The sequence below is a fragment of the Mobula birostris genome, chromosome 14, assembly GCF_030028105.1.
Source record: "Mobula birostris isolate sMobBir1 chromosome 14, sMobBir1.hap1, whole genome shotgun sequence".
Taxonomy (NCBI): domain Eukaryota; kingdom Metazoa; phylum Chordata; class Chondrichthyes; order Myliobatiformes; family Myliobatidae; genus Mobula; species Mobula birostris.
The window spans coordinates 93,366,235-93,382,526 of record NC_092383.1 but is presented as its reverse complement, the minus strand read 5'-3'; the positions used below and the strand labels follow the sequence as shown (position 1 = coordinate 93,382,526).

The window sequence follows — 16,292 nt, the reverse complement described above, 5'->3', positions numbered from 1 at the left end:
GTGGATTCTATTGTGTTTCTTTATCTCAAGGTTGTATCTGGTATACATACTTTGATAATAAATTTACTTTGAGTTTTTCATTATGTTCTGCTCCTTGTTTGTGTATCTTTGTCTCAGTCATTCTCTTGAGCACTTGAAGATTTGACTGAGTAATTTGAACAATTAGACAACATTCATTTGTAGCTCCCATTCCATGGTGCTTAGGGGCTGTGCAGTGGATCATTACACAGTTCCTGATTTTGCTTCATCATGTTGCAGTGTGGTGCATTCCCTAGGGGGACGCTAGAAGAAATTTTGTTCACACATTGACACATTTTACCTAGAAATTCGAAATATTGTGAACGCAAAATCTTGATACTGTTACCCATACAGAAAACTACTTAATATATCGTGAACATGGCGCAGCACATCACACAAACCAATCTTCCGTCCATGGACTCACTTTACACTGCACGCTGTCGGAGCAGTGCTGCCAGGATAATCAAGGACACAGCCCACCCAGCCAACACACTTTTCATCCCTCTGCCCTCCTGGAGAAGGTTCAGGAGGTTGAAGAGTCATACAGCCAGATTTGGGAACAGCTGTGATAAGACTGCTGAACGGATCCTGACCCGGATCTGGGCCGTACCCTCCAAATATCCGGACCTGCCTCTCGGTTTTTTTGTATTACCTTACTTCCCATTTTTCTATTTTCTATTTATGATTTATAATTTAAATTTTTAATATTTACTAATTTTAACTAATTTTAATATTTATAATATTTAACATTTGTAATCCAGGGTGTGTGAAGCGCAGCATCAAATATCACTGTGATGATTGTATGTTCTAGTACCAATTGTTTGGCGACAATAAAGTATAAAGTATATTATAGATAGACCGTGATAGGCACATAACCCATGTGCCTGTGATGCACTGTATTAGGTTTTTCATTGCACCTGTACAGACATACACTTGTGCATGGATGTGTGCTTAGTCCACTGGCCTACTTACTGCCCGTTACGCTGCTGCCATTTTGGGCAGCAGTGAAGGTCCTTCACCTCAGGCAGTGTTCAGGGCTTCCTTTATCCTCTCACTGTTCACTACTGTCAGTCATGCAAGTCTTGGGTGTTGTCTCAGGTACACCATCACACTCAAATGTAGCAGGATCCTTCATTGCTGTTTCCATAACAATTTTGTTTTACCAGTCAGGATTATTAGTCCTGAGCTGAGCCCCCGAACCTGGATGACCATTGGATCACTCTTAGTCTGTCCTCTACCCTTTGACCTGTTTGATATGGGTGACCCTACCAAGAGCCAAAGCATAAAGCCCTGACTCCAGCCAACATAGCTCTCCGGGTCACTGAGGCACACAAGCCACGAGTTTGTGGTCTTCTTGGAGGACTGTCAGGCACAGCTGAAAAGTCTCCTGTAATTGCATCTATAAGGTAGAGGACATGCCCGCTTCTTGTTGATTCCATCAGGACGGAGGTACGGAAGTCTGAAAGTCCACTTTCAGTGATTCAGGAACAGTTTCTTCTCTTCTGACATCAGATTTCTGAATGGACATTGAACCTATGAACACTACCTCACTACTTTCTTGCCCTACTTATTTAACTATTTTTTATATATATATATATATATATATATATATATATATATATATATTTATTCTTCCTGTGTTTCAGTTGTTTTTGTTGTTATGTATTGCATTGTACTGCTGCTGCAAACACAACAGATTTCACAACATGTGCAGTGATATTAAACCTGATTCTGATTCTGATGTAGCTATGCACAAATATACTCCTGCAGATGACAATAAACTGGACTTTGGACCATGTAATAGAAATCCAAATATCCACTGATACTTGGATTCAACCCTCATCTAATATATTTAGTGACATTGGTGTAAGTCAAGAGGACGTAATTAGTTTCATTATTCTTACCACACTGAGGTGATAACTTTGTTTGTTTTTCCTATACAGTTATGTCATTGTTAATCCCACTCTTTGTGACTGCATATTGGAAAAATGTGAGCACCACACTGTCACTAAACTCAAATGGGATGATCTCTTTGCCAGGTAAGTTATTGAACTACCACAATAAGACAGTAACATTGCAATTTTATCTACTGGGGTGTTGTAACAACAAGATTAATACCAATTTACATATCAAACATAGAACAGTACAGCACAGTACAGGCCCTTCGGCCCACAGTGTTGTGTTGACCTTTTAACCTATTCTAAGATAATTCGAACCCTTCTCTCATACATAATCCCACATTTTCTACCATCCATGTGCCTATCTCAAGATTCAAGGTTGTTTAATGTCATTTCCTGTTTGTTCATTGTGTGCTGTGTCATATGATGTGGACAATCATACTCTTTCCATGACCATGATTGTTCTTGGCAAATTTTTCTACAAAAGTGGCTTGGCATTCTGGGCAGTGTCTTTAAAAGACGGGTGACCCCAGCCATTATCAATACTCTTCAGAGTTTGCATAACCAGGACTTATGACATGTACCAGCTGCTCATACGACCATCCACCACCTGCTCCCATGGCTTTGCGTGACCCTGGTCGACAGGCTAAACAGGTGCTACACCTTGCCCAAGGGTGACCTCATTTTCTGTACACTGGTGTAACGGAGCACACAGTCTCTGTTACTCCATATCTGATGTAGCATATAAAAAACACAAGATAAAGAACACAATAATAAAAAAAAACACAATAAACATAAATACATACGATAGCTCATATATGTAGCTTGGTTATATGTACATAAAGTAACACTAGGTACTGGAATGTCCTTACATAAGGTGGCTCTGACCAAATTTAGGAGTTTCTTAAGTATCCCTAATGTATCTGCCTCAGCCACCTCCACTGGCGGGGTAAGTATTATACATCTTTAAAGTACAAACACATTCTAGAGTGCTTCACCAAACTAATCAGACCAAGGAAATGAAGTATCGGGGGGGGGCATGACGAAAACCTTGGTAATGTCGGGTTTTAAGAAACTTCAGAGGCTATAGAAGGGGAAATCTCACAGCTCTGCAGTGAACCAACTGCAGCTATGGACTCACTTTTGGAGACTCCACAGCTCCTGTTCTATGTATTGTGTGTGTGTTGTACTTTTTCGAAGTATCTGCACAGTTTATCTTCTTTTGCACATTGGATGTTTGCCGGTCTTCGTTGCATGTTTTTTTTTTGTTAGCTTCTATTGAATCTTTGTTTTGTGGGTGCCTGCAAGAAGATAAATGTCAAGGTTGTGTATGGTATACATACTCAAACAGTAAGTTTGAACTTTCAACTTTGAGTGATGTTAGATGCCTGAAAGCAAGATAGACACATGGCTTTCAGAAAAGGGTTAGCAGTACGTCAAGTACCTGTGAAGATTTGTGGATGCCAGAGGGTTTAAAGCCATGAGGGATGGAGCCATTTGATGCATAGAGCTTCTGTAATCAAGCTTTTAAATAAATCTGTATCCGAGCTTGGTTTTAGTCATTCGTAAATCTCTTCGGTCTCTCCAAAACATCAGGGAACAGTCCGTCATTTACTTATTAAAATGCATGGCACGCATGCATGCCAAAGTAGTTATTAGTGCAGTAGGAGAGGACACTAATTACTCTCAATGGGGAAGGGTTTAATGAAAATTTAATCAACTCTTTTGCTAAATCTGATTTGACGCTCTAATGGATTAGAGATGCGCTTGTTTTACAGGTGTCTGGAGAGGCTGCAGGAATGCCATCAAGTGACTTTTCCTGGGCAGAAGCCAATCATTCGAAAGGGCTGCATTAAACACATCATCATTGATGTCGTACAGCGTGCTTCAAACAAAAAGGTCAGTGACTGAAAACTAACTACCCCAGGGATTGGCATGGATTCTACATTGCTCAATGAGGATTTGCAGCTCTATCACATGAACAGCTTTTATTGATTAGCTGAGGTGTTCTCTTTGACAATGTTAATATTTACAGACACTCAGAGTTTATAGTATTATCAAGTTGTGAATTACTTGTGTAGTTTTTGCTGTGTTTTGAATATATGGATTTGTGATGTAGAATATACACTCTGACCATTTTATTAGATACCTCTGCGTACTTCTGTTTCCTCCCACAGTCCAAAGACTTACTGTTTGGTAGGTTAATTAGTCATTGTAAATTGTCCCGTGATGAGGCTAGACTTAAATCTGGGAATTGCTGAGTGGCTCGGCTCGGCTCGTAGGACTGGAGGGCCTGTTCTGCACTGTATCTCTATAAGTAAATAAAAATATATTGGCTCCGTAACCTATGGACTTGCTGTCAAGGAGTCCACAACTCACATTCTCAGTATTTATTTTATATATGCACATATTGTCTTCTTTTGCACATTGGTTATTTGTCAGTCTTTATTTTTGAATAGTTTCTCATAAATTCTATTGTATTTCTTTCTTTTCCTATAAATCCATGCATGTCAAAGTAACATAGTGTATACATTGATAATAAATTTATTTTGACTGTTGCTATTTTCAGGGGAATCTCTCTTCATTCATACTTGCATTCTCTAAGTGTTGCCTGTGTGTTCAGCATGTTTGCCCAGTGTCCATAGAAGTCTTGCTTTTTATCCTGGTGCTGAGATGTGCTACCTGATAACATATCTCCAGTACTCACTTCTACCTTCCCCACCCCCACCACTTGCGAAGCAGCAGGACTGTAGCTATCGGGTGTCATTTCACTTCCTCTCTTTCTTATAAACTGTTTCATTGTCTTTGTCAACCCAACTATGTTTCCAATATCTCTTTCCTGAACCTCTGCTTGGTATCTACCCAGGACTGTGTTGTGCCAGTCTTGATCTGGTGGGGTGACAGGAGGATGGGGTGAGGGCAGACATGCACGAAATGGAAGAGATGCAGGCAGAGGCAGCATTGATGGTGGAGGAAGGAAAGCCCCTTTCTTTGAAGAAGGAGGACGATTAAGTTCAGATTGGGCTTTCCATCACCCATCCTTTCACTTCCCGCTCTCATGGCCTTGACATCCTGTCATTGGGTCCTGCTTATTTTGCTGGTACTATGCAATTTTCCAAACTTCCAGCCTGTCTCCTTTCTAAACCTGCTCCCCGCTGTTTGCACTGTTTGAGATTGAATCCCTCCCAGATACCCTTGGCTACTCTCTGTGTATTTTTCAGTGGTTCAGTCAATCTCAACCAGCTCTCCTTGTCGAGATTCAGGATGGTGCAAGTACGGGCCTTGTGAGGGATAGGATCGTGGGCAGCTGGACTGGTCTGTAACCAAGTCAGAATGAAACTCTCCTCTGTCTCTGATCCAGCATGATCTTCTCTCTTGGTCACTCATTCCATGTCCCTCCCTAGAATTTTCTTCTCCAGTTGCATATCATGTATATCACGCACTTTTTTTTTGTTTTTTATGCCTGTCAATTTTGTGGTTTATCATTATTGTCACATGTACCAAGGACCAGGGAAAATATTTAGCATACCAGCCCTGCAGGTCAATTTATCACATCATTGCATTGAGGAGAAACGATAACAAAATGCAGAATAAACTGTTACAGTTACAGAGAAAATGCATTTCAGGCAGGCAATAATGTGCAAGGCCATGTCAAGTAGAATGTGAGGTCAAAATTCCATCTTATTTTATGAGGGGACTGTCAACTGGTTTTATAACAGCAGATGGAAGCTGCCTTTGAGCCTGGCCATATCTGTTTTCAGGCTTTTGATTCTTCTGCCCAGTGAGAGAGGGGAGAAGAGGGGATATCAGAGATGGCTGGGGTGTTTGATTATGTTGGCAGCTTTACCAAGGCAGTGGAAATGCAGACAGATTACACGGAGGGGAGGTTGGACTGTGTGATGTACTGAGCTGTGTCCACAACTCTTTGCACTTTCCTGTGGTCACGGGCAGAGCTGTTGCCTTGCCAAGCCATGGTGCATCCAGGTAGGATGCTTTCTGTGGTAACTCAATAAAAAGTCGGTGAGAGTGGAAGGAGACATGGCAAATTTCTTTAGCCTCCTGATGCACTATTTTGGTCATGGTGTGATGGTATCTTGGTTATGGACCTGGACTATTGACGATGTTCACTTCTGGGAACCTGAGACTCTCAACCCCCTCAGCCTTGTGTGCTGTGATTCACATCTGTGTCCCATACTCTAAAATTGTCCGTCCATCTCTCCCACTATAGACACCTCTGTGTGGTTCTCTTTTGCTTGGTATTATATTTATAGAAATGCAGGTTGTCCTTTTAATGCAGAAATTTACTGTTTGACAGGTAACTCTGATCAAAAACCTCGAAGTGTACGGCATTGATCCTCAGGCCATTGGAAACGCCCTTCAGTTGAAAGCCCAGGCCAGTGTCACCTTGAGTCTGATCCCTGGAACAAAGGATAAGATGGTCGTTCAGGTTCAAGGGAACCAGGTTAATCATGTTGCCAAGCTCCTAACAGGTAAGTACTTGTGCTTACACATTCCCCTGTAAAATAATCCTTCATCTTTCATTAGCCTAGTTCCTGGGATGTTTTGGGTTGTCTAGTCGTCAGTGCCTAAAGAAGCTGGATCAAAATTCTTTGGAATTTTGAAGGAGGAGGGCTGGTATTTTAAAACGCGATAGGATTAGAAGGAGACATAACAGAGTGTATGTTGAGATGTTTCCGGGGAGAGAGTCTCTAATGAGGGGACATAATCACAAAGTTGGAGATGGTCATCTAAAATCCAATGTATCCGGAACCTGTCTCACCCCTCCCCATTTATACCACCATCTCCCCTCTCCCCTCTCAGATGCAGGGTCTCAGCCCAAAAGATTGACAGTTCATCACCACCTCCCTCCCCCACAGATAGTCCTTGACCTGCTTCCCCCAGCAGATCGTCCTGATGAAGGATCTTGGCCCAAAACGTTGACTGTTTCTTCCTCTCCATAGATGCTGCCTAACCTACTGAGTTCCTCCAGCATCTTGTATATTGCCATGGATTTGCAGCATCTGCAGAATCTCCTGTGTTTAAGATTGTTTGATGCTCCAAGTTTCATTTTTTGCAGTGCCTTGTGTCCTAAAAACCCGCTATAATCCTTCGGGAATAAATTTTGCTATTTTGCCTGATGGGGGTAATGGTCTTTAGCCCGTACATGAAATATTCCCTCCATATATCACTTATGCACACTGTCAGCATCAAAGGATGATAGATTAATAATAATCAATAGCTAGCTAAACTAATCTCTTCTGACTACACACTGTCCATATTCCTCCATTTTTCTCACATTCATGTTCCTATCTAAATATCTCTTAAAAGTCCCTAATGTATGTGCCTCCATCACCATACCAGGCAACGCAGTTCAGGCATCCGCCACTCTCTGTGTTTTTAAAAAAGACCTGCTTTTCACATCTGCTTTGGAATGAACCCCCCCCGCTATGCATGCCCTCTGGTATTAGACATCTTAATACCTCTTATCTCCATTGTGAAAATATACTTTATTTTTATTTTTAAAAATGGCATTTTGGAACCTGAGTTCTTGACAAATTGCAGACCAGCTGATTAAGCAGACGGACAGATTGTACCTGTATTCCCTCGCTGGTGTATTTTAACATTAACTAGACAGGCAGCCAAACTCCATTCATGAGAGTCAGGGTATAGCCTCCAAGGACCTTGGTTTTATTGCAGACTCAGTGGCATAACAGAGTGAATAAAGAGTGAAACTGAGAAACAAATACAGTGCAATTACCATACTGTTCCATTCATACAAGTAAGAACTTTGTAAGTTTCCCGAAGGTAAATATTATAAGATTCTGACAAGTAAATACTACAGATATATAGTATGTGCAAACCATTAGCATCTAGGTTAGTGTCTAAGAACTCAAAAATGACATTCTGCTGTGGTAAAATCCTTTGGCTTAACTTCTAAACACTATTGCATCAACTTACAAGCAATGCTACTGGGGAAACAACAGAATGGCTGTAGATAGAAACTTCTTTTGCTCCCAACATAAACCTCTGGCCAACTGCCAGCCAATATGTTTTTCTACTTACCCCACTTCCTAGCTGCACAGGAAGTAACATAATACAGATCAGACTACTACCACTACGTCGACTCAGCCCTAGGGGGCCGGCGTCGGGCACGATGATGGACTCTCCACTTCTCCCTCTCCCTCATCAGTGTGTTCAGTTCATCTACATTAGCCACGCCGCTGTCTTCTTGGAGCGTGTTGACCATGGTCTTGGGAGGGCGCCCAGGGTTCATCATTCCGTGCTTGGGCTCCTATATGATGACTGGGCTGGCCGGTAGCTCAGGGTGGCGTAGACAGTGCAGATCAGAAACTACGTATTAAAATAAAAGCTGAGTGCGCTTAATCGCGTAGAAATACAAATTAATTACCCAAAGGGCAGAACAGTACCCTCTCCTTGATAGCATTGGTGGCTGCACTTGTGTATAAAGGAGTGGACTATGCCATCTTTTTTTCTTTTGGAGGCTATCACCAGGGCTTGTGCAGTGATAAACAAAATAAATGCGCTTATGATTGTTACACTCTGAGTTATTTGTTGTTTGTTATGGGACGTAGTGAATAGGAGCAAAACACCATCCCAAAAGTCCCTGATGTATCTGCCTCTACCACCACTAACAAAGATACTAATCATTATTATGTTATGCTGCATAGTCATCGTTTTGACATCTGCATCAATTATTTGAAATGGTGATTCTGGGAATTACGACATTCTGTCTAACGATTGTTTCTAATCTTGTTACAGAGGAGTACAGCATCCCATCAAAATATATTCAAGGTTTGAATAAAGCCCCAAAAAGTGGCAAGAAGAGGAGATGATGGACAATTCGGCTGCACTACCAGTCTCTGTTTCTGTTAGCTTCTAGGCAAATCTTTAATTAGTGGTTTCCGAAGCAGGTAATGAAAGAGCAGGCGGGTCCGTATAAAGTACTCCACTTGAATAAACCATTTGAAAGGAATGGCTCAAGCTGTAAACCAGCCCTTGAACTATGAGTGGATAGAATAAGTTGTATTCACTACTGGGAAGGCGAGGTCACTGGCAGATCCTAAGGTCTCTCTACTTTGCAGTGTTCTGTGCAAATGCGTTTTCCAAAATCCCTCAACAAAGAAGTTCATTGTGCAATGCTCTCCAAGTGACTTCAATAAGATGAAGTACAGAAGAACTGTAATAAAACTCCATACACTAAATCTTCTGGCAGTGTGTGTTTAATGCAGTGGACATTTGTAGATGATTCAATCATTGTTAGTGTTGCTAGTGAAGCCACTGTTAATAGCCTGGAGAGGAAGGTGATGGCCCGTTTCCAAGCATTGTGAAGGACAAACAAGGGCAGATTAAGCCCCAAAAGTGAGACTTACTGTATCAGTATTAGTGCTGATCTTAAAGCAACACACACAAAATACTGGAGGAACTCAGCAGGTCAGGCAGCGGCTATGGAGAGGAATAGAGTCAACATTTTGAGCCGACATTGAATTTCATGATGAGGGACTTCAGCCTGAAACATCAGCTGTTTATTCACTGCCATAGATGCTTCCTGACCAGCTGAGTTCCTCCAGCATTGTGTGAGTGCCCTCTGGATTTCCAGCATCTGCAGAAGCTCTTGTGTTAATGAACCCTGACCTTCTGTTTATGTTCGGCCTCCATTCATCCAGAGAGCATATTTCCAGACCCCCAATCTAATCCGTCCCATGATCTTTTTTAATTCAAAGCTACTACCCAGTAACAGGTCCTTCTGGCCCAACGAGCCCGCACCACCCAATTACACCCACGTGACCAATTAACGTACGAATGTCTTTGGAATGTGGGAGGAAACCCATGTAGTTACGGAGAGAAAGTGACTCCCGGGGTAAATAGGTGCCATCGTAGTGTAGAGTTAGCGTCATGCTATTAAAGCGCAGGGCGTTCCGAAGATCAGAGTTCGATTCTGGCACCATTCTGTAAGGAGTCTCTGTACGTCCTCCCAGCGAGATGTGTGGGTTTTCCTCAGGTGTTCATTTCCTCCCACAGTCCAAAGACATACTGGTTAGGTTGAATGGTCATTGTAAATTGTTTCTGTGATTAGGTTAGGGGGAATCGAATTTGTCAGGGGTTGCTGGGTCAGCGTGACTCAAAGGGCAGGAAGGGCCTAATCCGTGCTGTATCGCTAAATAAGTAAACGTCCAAACAGCAGAGCCAATTGAACCCAGGTCACTGGCACTGTAACAATGTTACGCTACGCTACCGTGTCTCCCCTGTATATCTTGTATATAGCATACAATGACAAACCAGTCTTGGACAGCACATTCTCTGTAATGCCCTCCACTAACTCTTCCTGTGGTGGTACTGAACATTCTTTCGAAAGTTCTCATCCAGTATTCCTGCTGATTCCAGACTGCATACGATACTAAGGTCAATAGGGATGGAGTTTGTCTTTAACCCCTTTCCTATAGTGGGGCAGTCTAGGATTAGAGGCCACAACCTCAGAATACAAGGACATCTCTTCTGAACAGAGATGAGGAATTTCTTTAGCCAGAGGGTGGAATTCATTGCCCCAGATGGCTGTGGAGGCCAAGTCATTGGGTATATTTCAAATGGAGGTTAATGGGTTCTTGATTAGTGAGGGTGGCAAAGGTTATGGGGAGGAGGCAGGAGGATGGAGTAATAAATCATCCATGATGGAAGAGCAGAGTAGACTCTGGACTGAATGGCCTAATTCTGTTCCTATGTCTTATGCACTTCCAGCGTTCTCTGATTTGTTTCAGATTTACAGCATCTACACTTTATTTTGCCCGAAGCTGAACAGAGGAATCTGATTGAATAAATTTACTGTTCTAATCTGTTAAAGGTCTTTGCAATGAAAAATTTATTCCATCTGCTTCCACAGAAGCTGCCTGTCTTTGAGTCTTTTTAACAGCTTCTGTTTGTGTTTTGGATTTCTCGTGTTCCTACAGTTTTACTTGATTCTGTGGTTAGAAATTTATTAAGCTACACTACAGAAATTGCATTTCTGCATCTGTCACTTATATTTTGTCCAAGGAAAACCTGAGAACAGACGAAATCCTGCACATACAGAGCAACTTAATGCATCATTTTCTGTAAAAGGAAACAAGCAACATCAGTAATACAGAATCACAACTCCTAACGTGTTGGCGCGTGGCCAAGTGGTTAAGGCATTCATCTAGTGATCTGAAGGTCGCTAGTTCGAGCCTTGGCTGAGGCAGCGTGTGTGTCCTTGAGCAAGGCACTTAACCACACATTGCTCTGCGACGACATTAGTGCCAAGCTGTATGGGTCCTAATGCCCTTCCCTTGGACAACATCGGTGACGTGGAGAGGGGAGACTTGCAGCATAGGCAGCTGCTGGTCTTCCGTACAGCCTTGCCCAGGCCTGCGCCCCGGAAACCTTCCAAGGTGCAAATCCATGGTCTCATGAGACTAACGGATGCCTATATAAAAAAAAGTCATCAAATGCATTTCACATCAATAGCAAGGACCACATGATTTGACTGATGCAGTCTGTAAACTGACCATTGTACAGAAAATCACACAATGTATCGGCATGCCTTGCTTAAAGTATGCACAAAGTTAGACTTACATTTTGAACTCGTGTCTTCCTTTGAATTAGTTTAATGGTTTGCAGATACAAAACATAAGAGTCTGTGAACTGACCAATGCCCCAAAAATTTTTCATGTATATAGTAATTTTATCAACTTATCAACCTTTGATCAATCAGTCGAAACTTTGTTAGATTTCAAAACTGCTGAAGTATTTTGTAATTGGAGAAAAAAAATTCGAACAAACATTTTTTTTATCTTGAACAAGCATCTAAGTTGCATTGATCTTTATAACTAAAAATTCAGTAATCAAAGAGGAAATTAGTCTCCAGCTACGTTTCCACAATTATTCACCTATTTAGTCTCTCTTGCCTTGGTTATTATCCTTTACTATTTTATTTTAAAATCAACAATTCCCAGACTCATACAGCACAGAAATGCCCAGTCCAGTTCTAACTAATTTGGAGAATAAAATGTTACTCCTGGTTAATCATGGGTTCTCCAACCAAGCAAACTGGGCCCATTCTTGTCCCGGTTCCAAAGATGAGAACTGGGGTTGGTAACATGTTTCTGGTTTGACTCAGTGCCCCAGAACAGTGATTCTCCAGAGGAACTTGATAACATACATCTACTCCCTGATTCTCATTAGGGCCTTCAGAGGCATCCTGTCCATTGCAAAAGGTTGCCATTAGCTTCACCAGCAGAACCAGGGAGTATTCTGATGTTTAATTCCACTGGGGAATCTGTGGTTGGGATCTCCATGTGGTCATGGGGGAGAACCTCCCAATGCTTTACAGACATTGGCAGGAATTGAACCTTGATCTTCTAGGTGGTGCTGTAACAGTGTTACACTACCTACTATGCTAAAATGCTGGCCTACAAAGTTTCCAGCCCATAGATAACAATCAGTAGTCATACCCTGCAGAACATTTTGCCCCACAACAGAGTTTATCTTACCTGCAAAAGCAGAAAAGAGAGCAGTAGCATGTTGAGTGACAGGGGTCCATAAAATGGAGATGATGCTTGCTTTTACAAAATGGCCAACAAACCAGTGCAGCAATAAAGAATTCGTAATGCTTCAACTATATCGATTACCTCTTGAAAAGGCATTCTCTGCTTGGCAAGGATTTTGTTATCAACTCACCTTTCAGCGGGGCAAGGGAAGTGGTGTTACAAACCAAACGTTAATGGGGTAGTCTGCATCAGTATTATCTGTTGCTTTGGTAGATGAGCTTGACTTGCATTTTAAGATTCAAGTTTATTTTTCAGGTGTGCGTCGAAACATGCAGTGAAATCATTTGCGTGAACAACCAACACACCCAAGGGTGCGCTGCGGACGACCCGCAAATATCACCGTGCATCCCGGCACCAACTTAGCATGCCGATAATGTTCAGCAGAACATAACCAGCAACAAACGACAGCAAAAACAAACCCAGTCCCTCCTATACACACACACACACACACACACACACACACACACAGTCCTCTAACCCCAGGATAAGCATCTAGCGCCAGCCTCCAACGGACTTGGACCCAGGCTTACAGACACCGGGCTTCAACCCCCTCAGCGGATTCACAAACTCGGCTCCAGCCAACGGGCTGCAACTTCTAACTCATCCTCGGGCTTCTGTCCACAGCTGACAAACTATTGAATGACATCTCGAATGAAGAAAGTAGGCATCTTAAACAGTCAAGGCTTATGTCACATTTCTTAATCACCTAATGTTCTATGAGACCTCCAAAAATATACATCTGGTTCCAAATGTTGAAAGATGATTTACTTGCTATGTATTAATCTTCTGTCTTCTCCAACAATCACCCCACTGTGTTATTATACTGGGAATTAGATTCCAGTAATGGATAGGTTGAATAACAGAGGAGTGAATTCCAAGCTGGCATCAGCTCTTTCAATATGCATGTCCACACAACGGAACACTACACGCTCTCTCTGTGGAGCTCAATATACAGAATATTGTAAGAAATCATTAAGATGTCACCAAAAGAATACTGTAGGTAACTTAAACACAAGAGATTCTGCAGATGCTGGAAATCCAGTGTAACACACACACACAATGCTGAAGGAACTTAGCAGGTCAGATGGCATCTGTGGAGAGGAATAAACAGTTTCAAGCCAAGACACAACATTTCAGGTGCTGATGAAAGGTCAGCCCAAAACATTAGCTGTTTATTCCTCTCCAATAGCTGCTGCCTGGCCAGCTGAGTTCCTCCTATATTTTGTGTGTGGTAACTTCATGGGATTCTTTGAAAGGAAAACAGCTCATTTTAACAAGCTGACGTATCGCCAGTAATGTACACACAGTTCCTGTCTTTTGTTTGGTCTGTCCCAGACTGATCATCCCACAGGAGTTTCCCTCTAAATGCGGGGGAAGAAATTCTGCCCCAGTTGTTTGCACTGAATACACATATGGCAGTTGTTGCATGTGTTAACTTCTGTATTGCCTTCCATCTCAGAAGAGAAATAAAATACACTCTGCATTTTGCCTTATACAACTATAATGCCCTGTACAGACAAATGGTTCCAAGGAGGGAATGCCAGTGCTCCTGAGTTAGCCAGTTTGTTCAAGAGGGTCTTCAAAGGAACTTTGAACTGTGTCCTTCACGCAGAACGTGGGTTCAGCGCTTCAGTAAAGCAATACACCCAAACTGCTCCAGAAATGAGCAACATTTAGGTGCACATTGGAACATCCCCACTATAAGAAACAACCTCTCCGCATCTACTCTATCTAGTTCTTTCAACATTCAAAAGGCTTCAATGAAATCCTCCCTCATTCTTCAAAATTCTAGCAAGTACAGGCCCAGAGCCATCAAACACTCCTCATATCCTTTCATTCTCGTGAACCTCCCCTGGCACCTCTCCAATGCTAGCACATCTCTTCTCAGCCAAGGGGCCTAAGACTGCCCACAATACTCCCAAGTGTGCTTTGACCAATGCCTTAAAAGTCTGAGGGTGGTAAAAGTGTTCACCGTCTGCCTAGCTCTTTTTTGCTTCATTTATTTACTCCAGAAATGAAATCCCTTTGCATTAATCTGTTTGGAATCATCTAATCCATTGTCCCCTCCTTATGTCCTACTTGCAGTGAATGTCTTTTACCCTGTGTTCAACCTGTAACAGCTCTTATTGAACAACATCAAGATACTAAAATAATCTAATGTTTCATATCTGTTCGCAGTCACGTTCCTGCCCCCTTTCAGTCATCTCCTCCAGCCCTACAACTGTTAAAATCAGAGTCCAGTTTATTATCACTAACCTGTATAGTGTCGCACTATACAGGGGAGTCGACGTTCCCCTGTGTAGTGCGACACGATAGCGTAGTGGTTAGCACAGGTACAGTACAGGCGACCCAGGTTCAATTCCCACTGCTGCCTGTAAGCAGTTTGTACGTTCTCCCCATGATTCAGGTCCCCCGCCCCCGTGCACTGGGTTCTTCCCACAGTGAAAAGATGTACCGATTGGTAGGTACAATGTAAATTGTCCAGTGATTAGGCTAGGATTAAATCGGGAATTGCTGGGCAGCGCAGCTCAAAGAGCTCGAGCCGATTCTGAGCTGTATCCCATTTAGTCAATATGAAAGTTCTTGTTTTACAGCAAAATACAGTGTAAGACAAAAATAACTATAATTTACAAAGTAAGTAAGTGTAAAAAGTAGTTATGTAGTGTTCATGAACTGTTCAGAAATCTGACAGTGACAGGGAAGAAGTTGTTCCTGAATCACTGACATTGGGCTTCACGCTTCTGTATCTCCTCCCTGACAATGGTAACAGGAAGAAGGTATACCTCTGAGACACACCCTCTGGATAACCACTCACTTCTGCACTTCAAGTTCTAGATAGCTGAGAATTCTTGACTTCCCAAATCCTCACACTACCCCTCTGGATCTCCCTCTGCAAACCTCTCCTCCTCAAGTAATGTGGGTCTCAGTTTCTGCTTGTGTTTGGCGACCCTGTTTACTGCAGGTATTACCACTCGGGGGTCCACGGACCACTCAGAGTGGTAAGAGTCCACGGCATAAAAAAAGGTCTGGAACTGGTTTTACTGGGGCAGCGCAGTGATGTAGTGGTGAGTTCAGCTATCGACAAATGGTAGGTTAATTCACCGCTGTAAATTGCCCCTTGTGTCGTTGGGCATTAGTGGAATTGAAGATGGGGGGGTGAGAACACAAACAAAATGGGATTAGCGTAGATGGGCAGAAGGGCCTGTTTCTAGTTGTATGATTCAGAAGCACAGCAAGTCATCAGTAACCAGTGTTTAAAACAAAAATATTTGAATACATTTTTTAAAAAACTCCAGCATGATGATCCCAAGCCCGTGTGTTGGACACGGGGCTCATCACCCCATCCCGTAAAAGCCCAGTGCTACAGCAGCACCAACGGAATCTCTAAAGGCCTCATCTTCAGGAGAGGAAGGGATCTTCGGTTAGATGACTACACCTGGGGACAACATTAGAATCACGTTTAATATCACTGGCATATGTCATGAAATGTGTTGTTTTGTGGCAGCGGTACATTCCAGTACATAATAAAAGTTATAAATTACAATAAGTATATATTTTTTTAAAAAAATAATTAATTAAATGGGTAATGCAAAAAGAGAGGGAAAATAGTGAGGTAGTGTACATGGGTTCAATGTCCATTCAGAAATCGGATGGCGGAGGGGTAGAAGCTGTTCCTGAAAAGTTAAGCTATAGTTGACAGCCTATGTCCGAGTAGTGGAGATGGGCTTAATTCTAATTCTAAAATTCTAAATATTAGAAAAAAAAATTTAAATATATTTAAAGACATCTAAGAGCA

General features: G+C 42.2%; 1 protein-coding gene across 3 annotated transcripts in view; it reads left to right on the top strand.

Annotated features, from left to right (window-relative positions):
• eif2d (eukaryotic translation initiation factor 2D) overlaps window positions 1–10,762 on the top strand; it is a 61,416-nt gene extending 50,654 nt beyond the window's left edge. For all 3 annotated transcript variants that reach the window (XM_072278955.1, XM_072278956.1, XM_072278954.1), the window contains 4 exons: window positions 1,962–2,057; window positions 3,695–3,815; window positions 6,232–6,406; window positions 8,697–10,762. In XM_072278955.1, coding sequence (XP_072135056.1) covers window positions 1,962–2,057; window positions 3,695–3,815; window positions 6,232–6,406; window positions 8,697–8,770 — 466 coding nt within the window. In that variant the 3' untranslated portion in view covers window positions 8,771–10,762. The remainder of the gene's footprint in view (window positions 1–1,961; window positions 2,058–3,694; window positions 3,816–6,231; window positions 6,407–8,696) is intronic.
• Window positions 10,763–16,292: the final 5,530 nt, after the last annotated feature.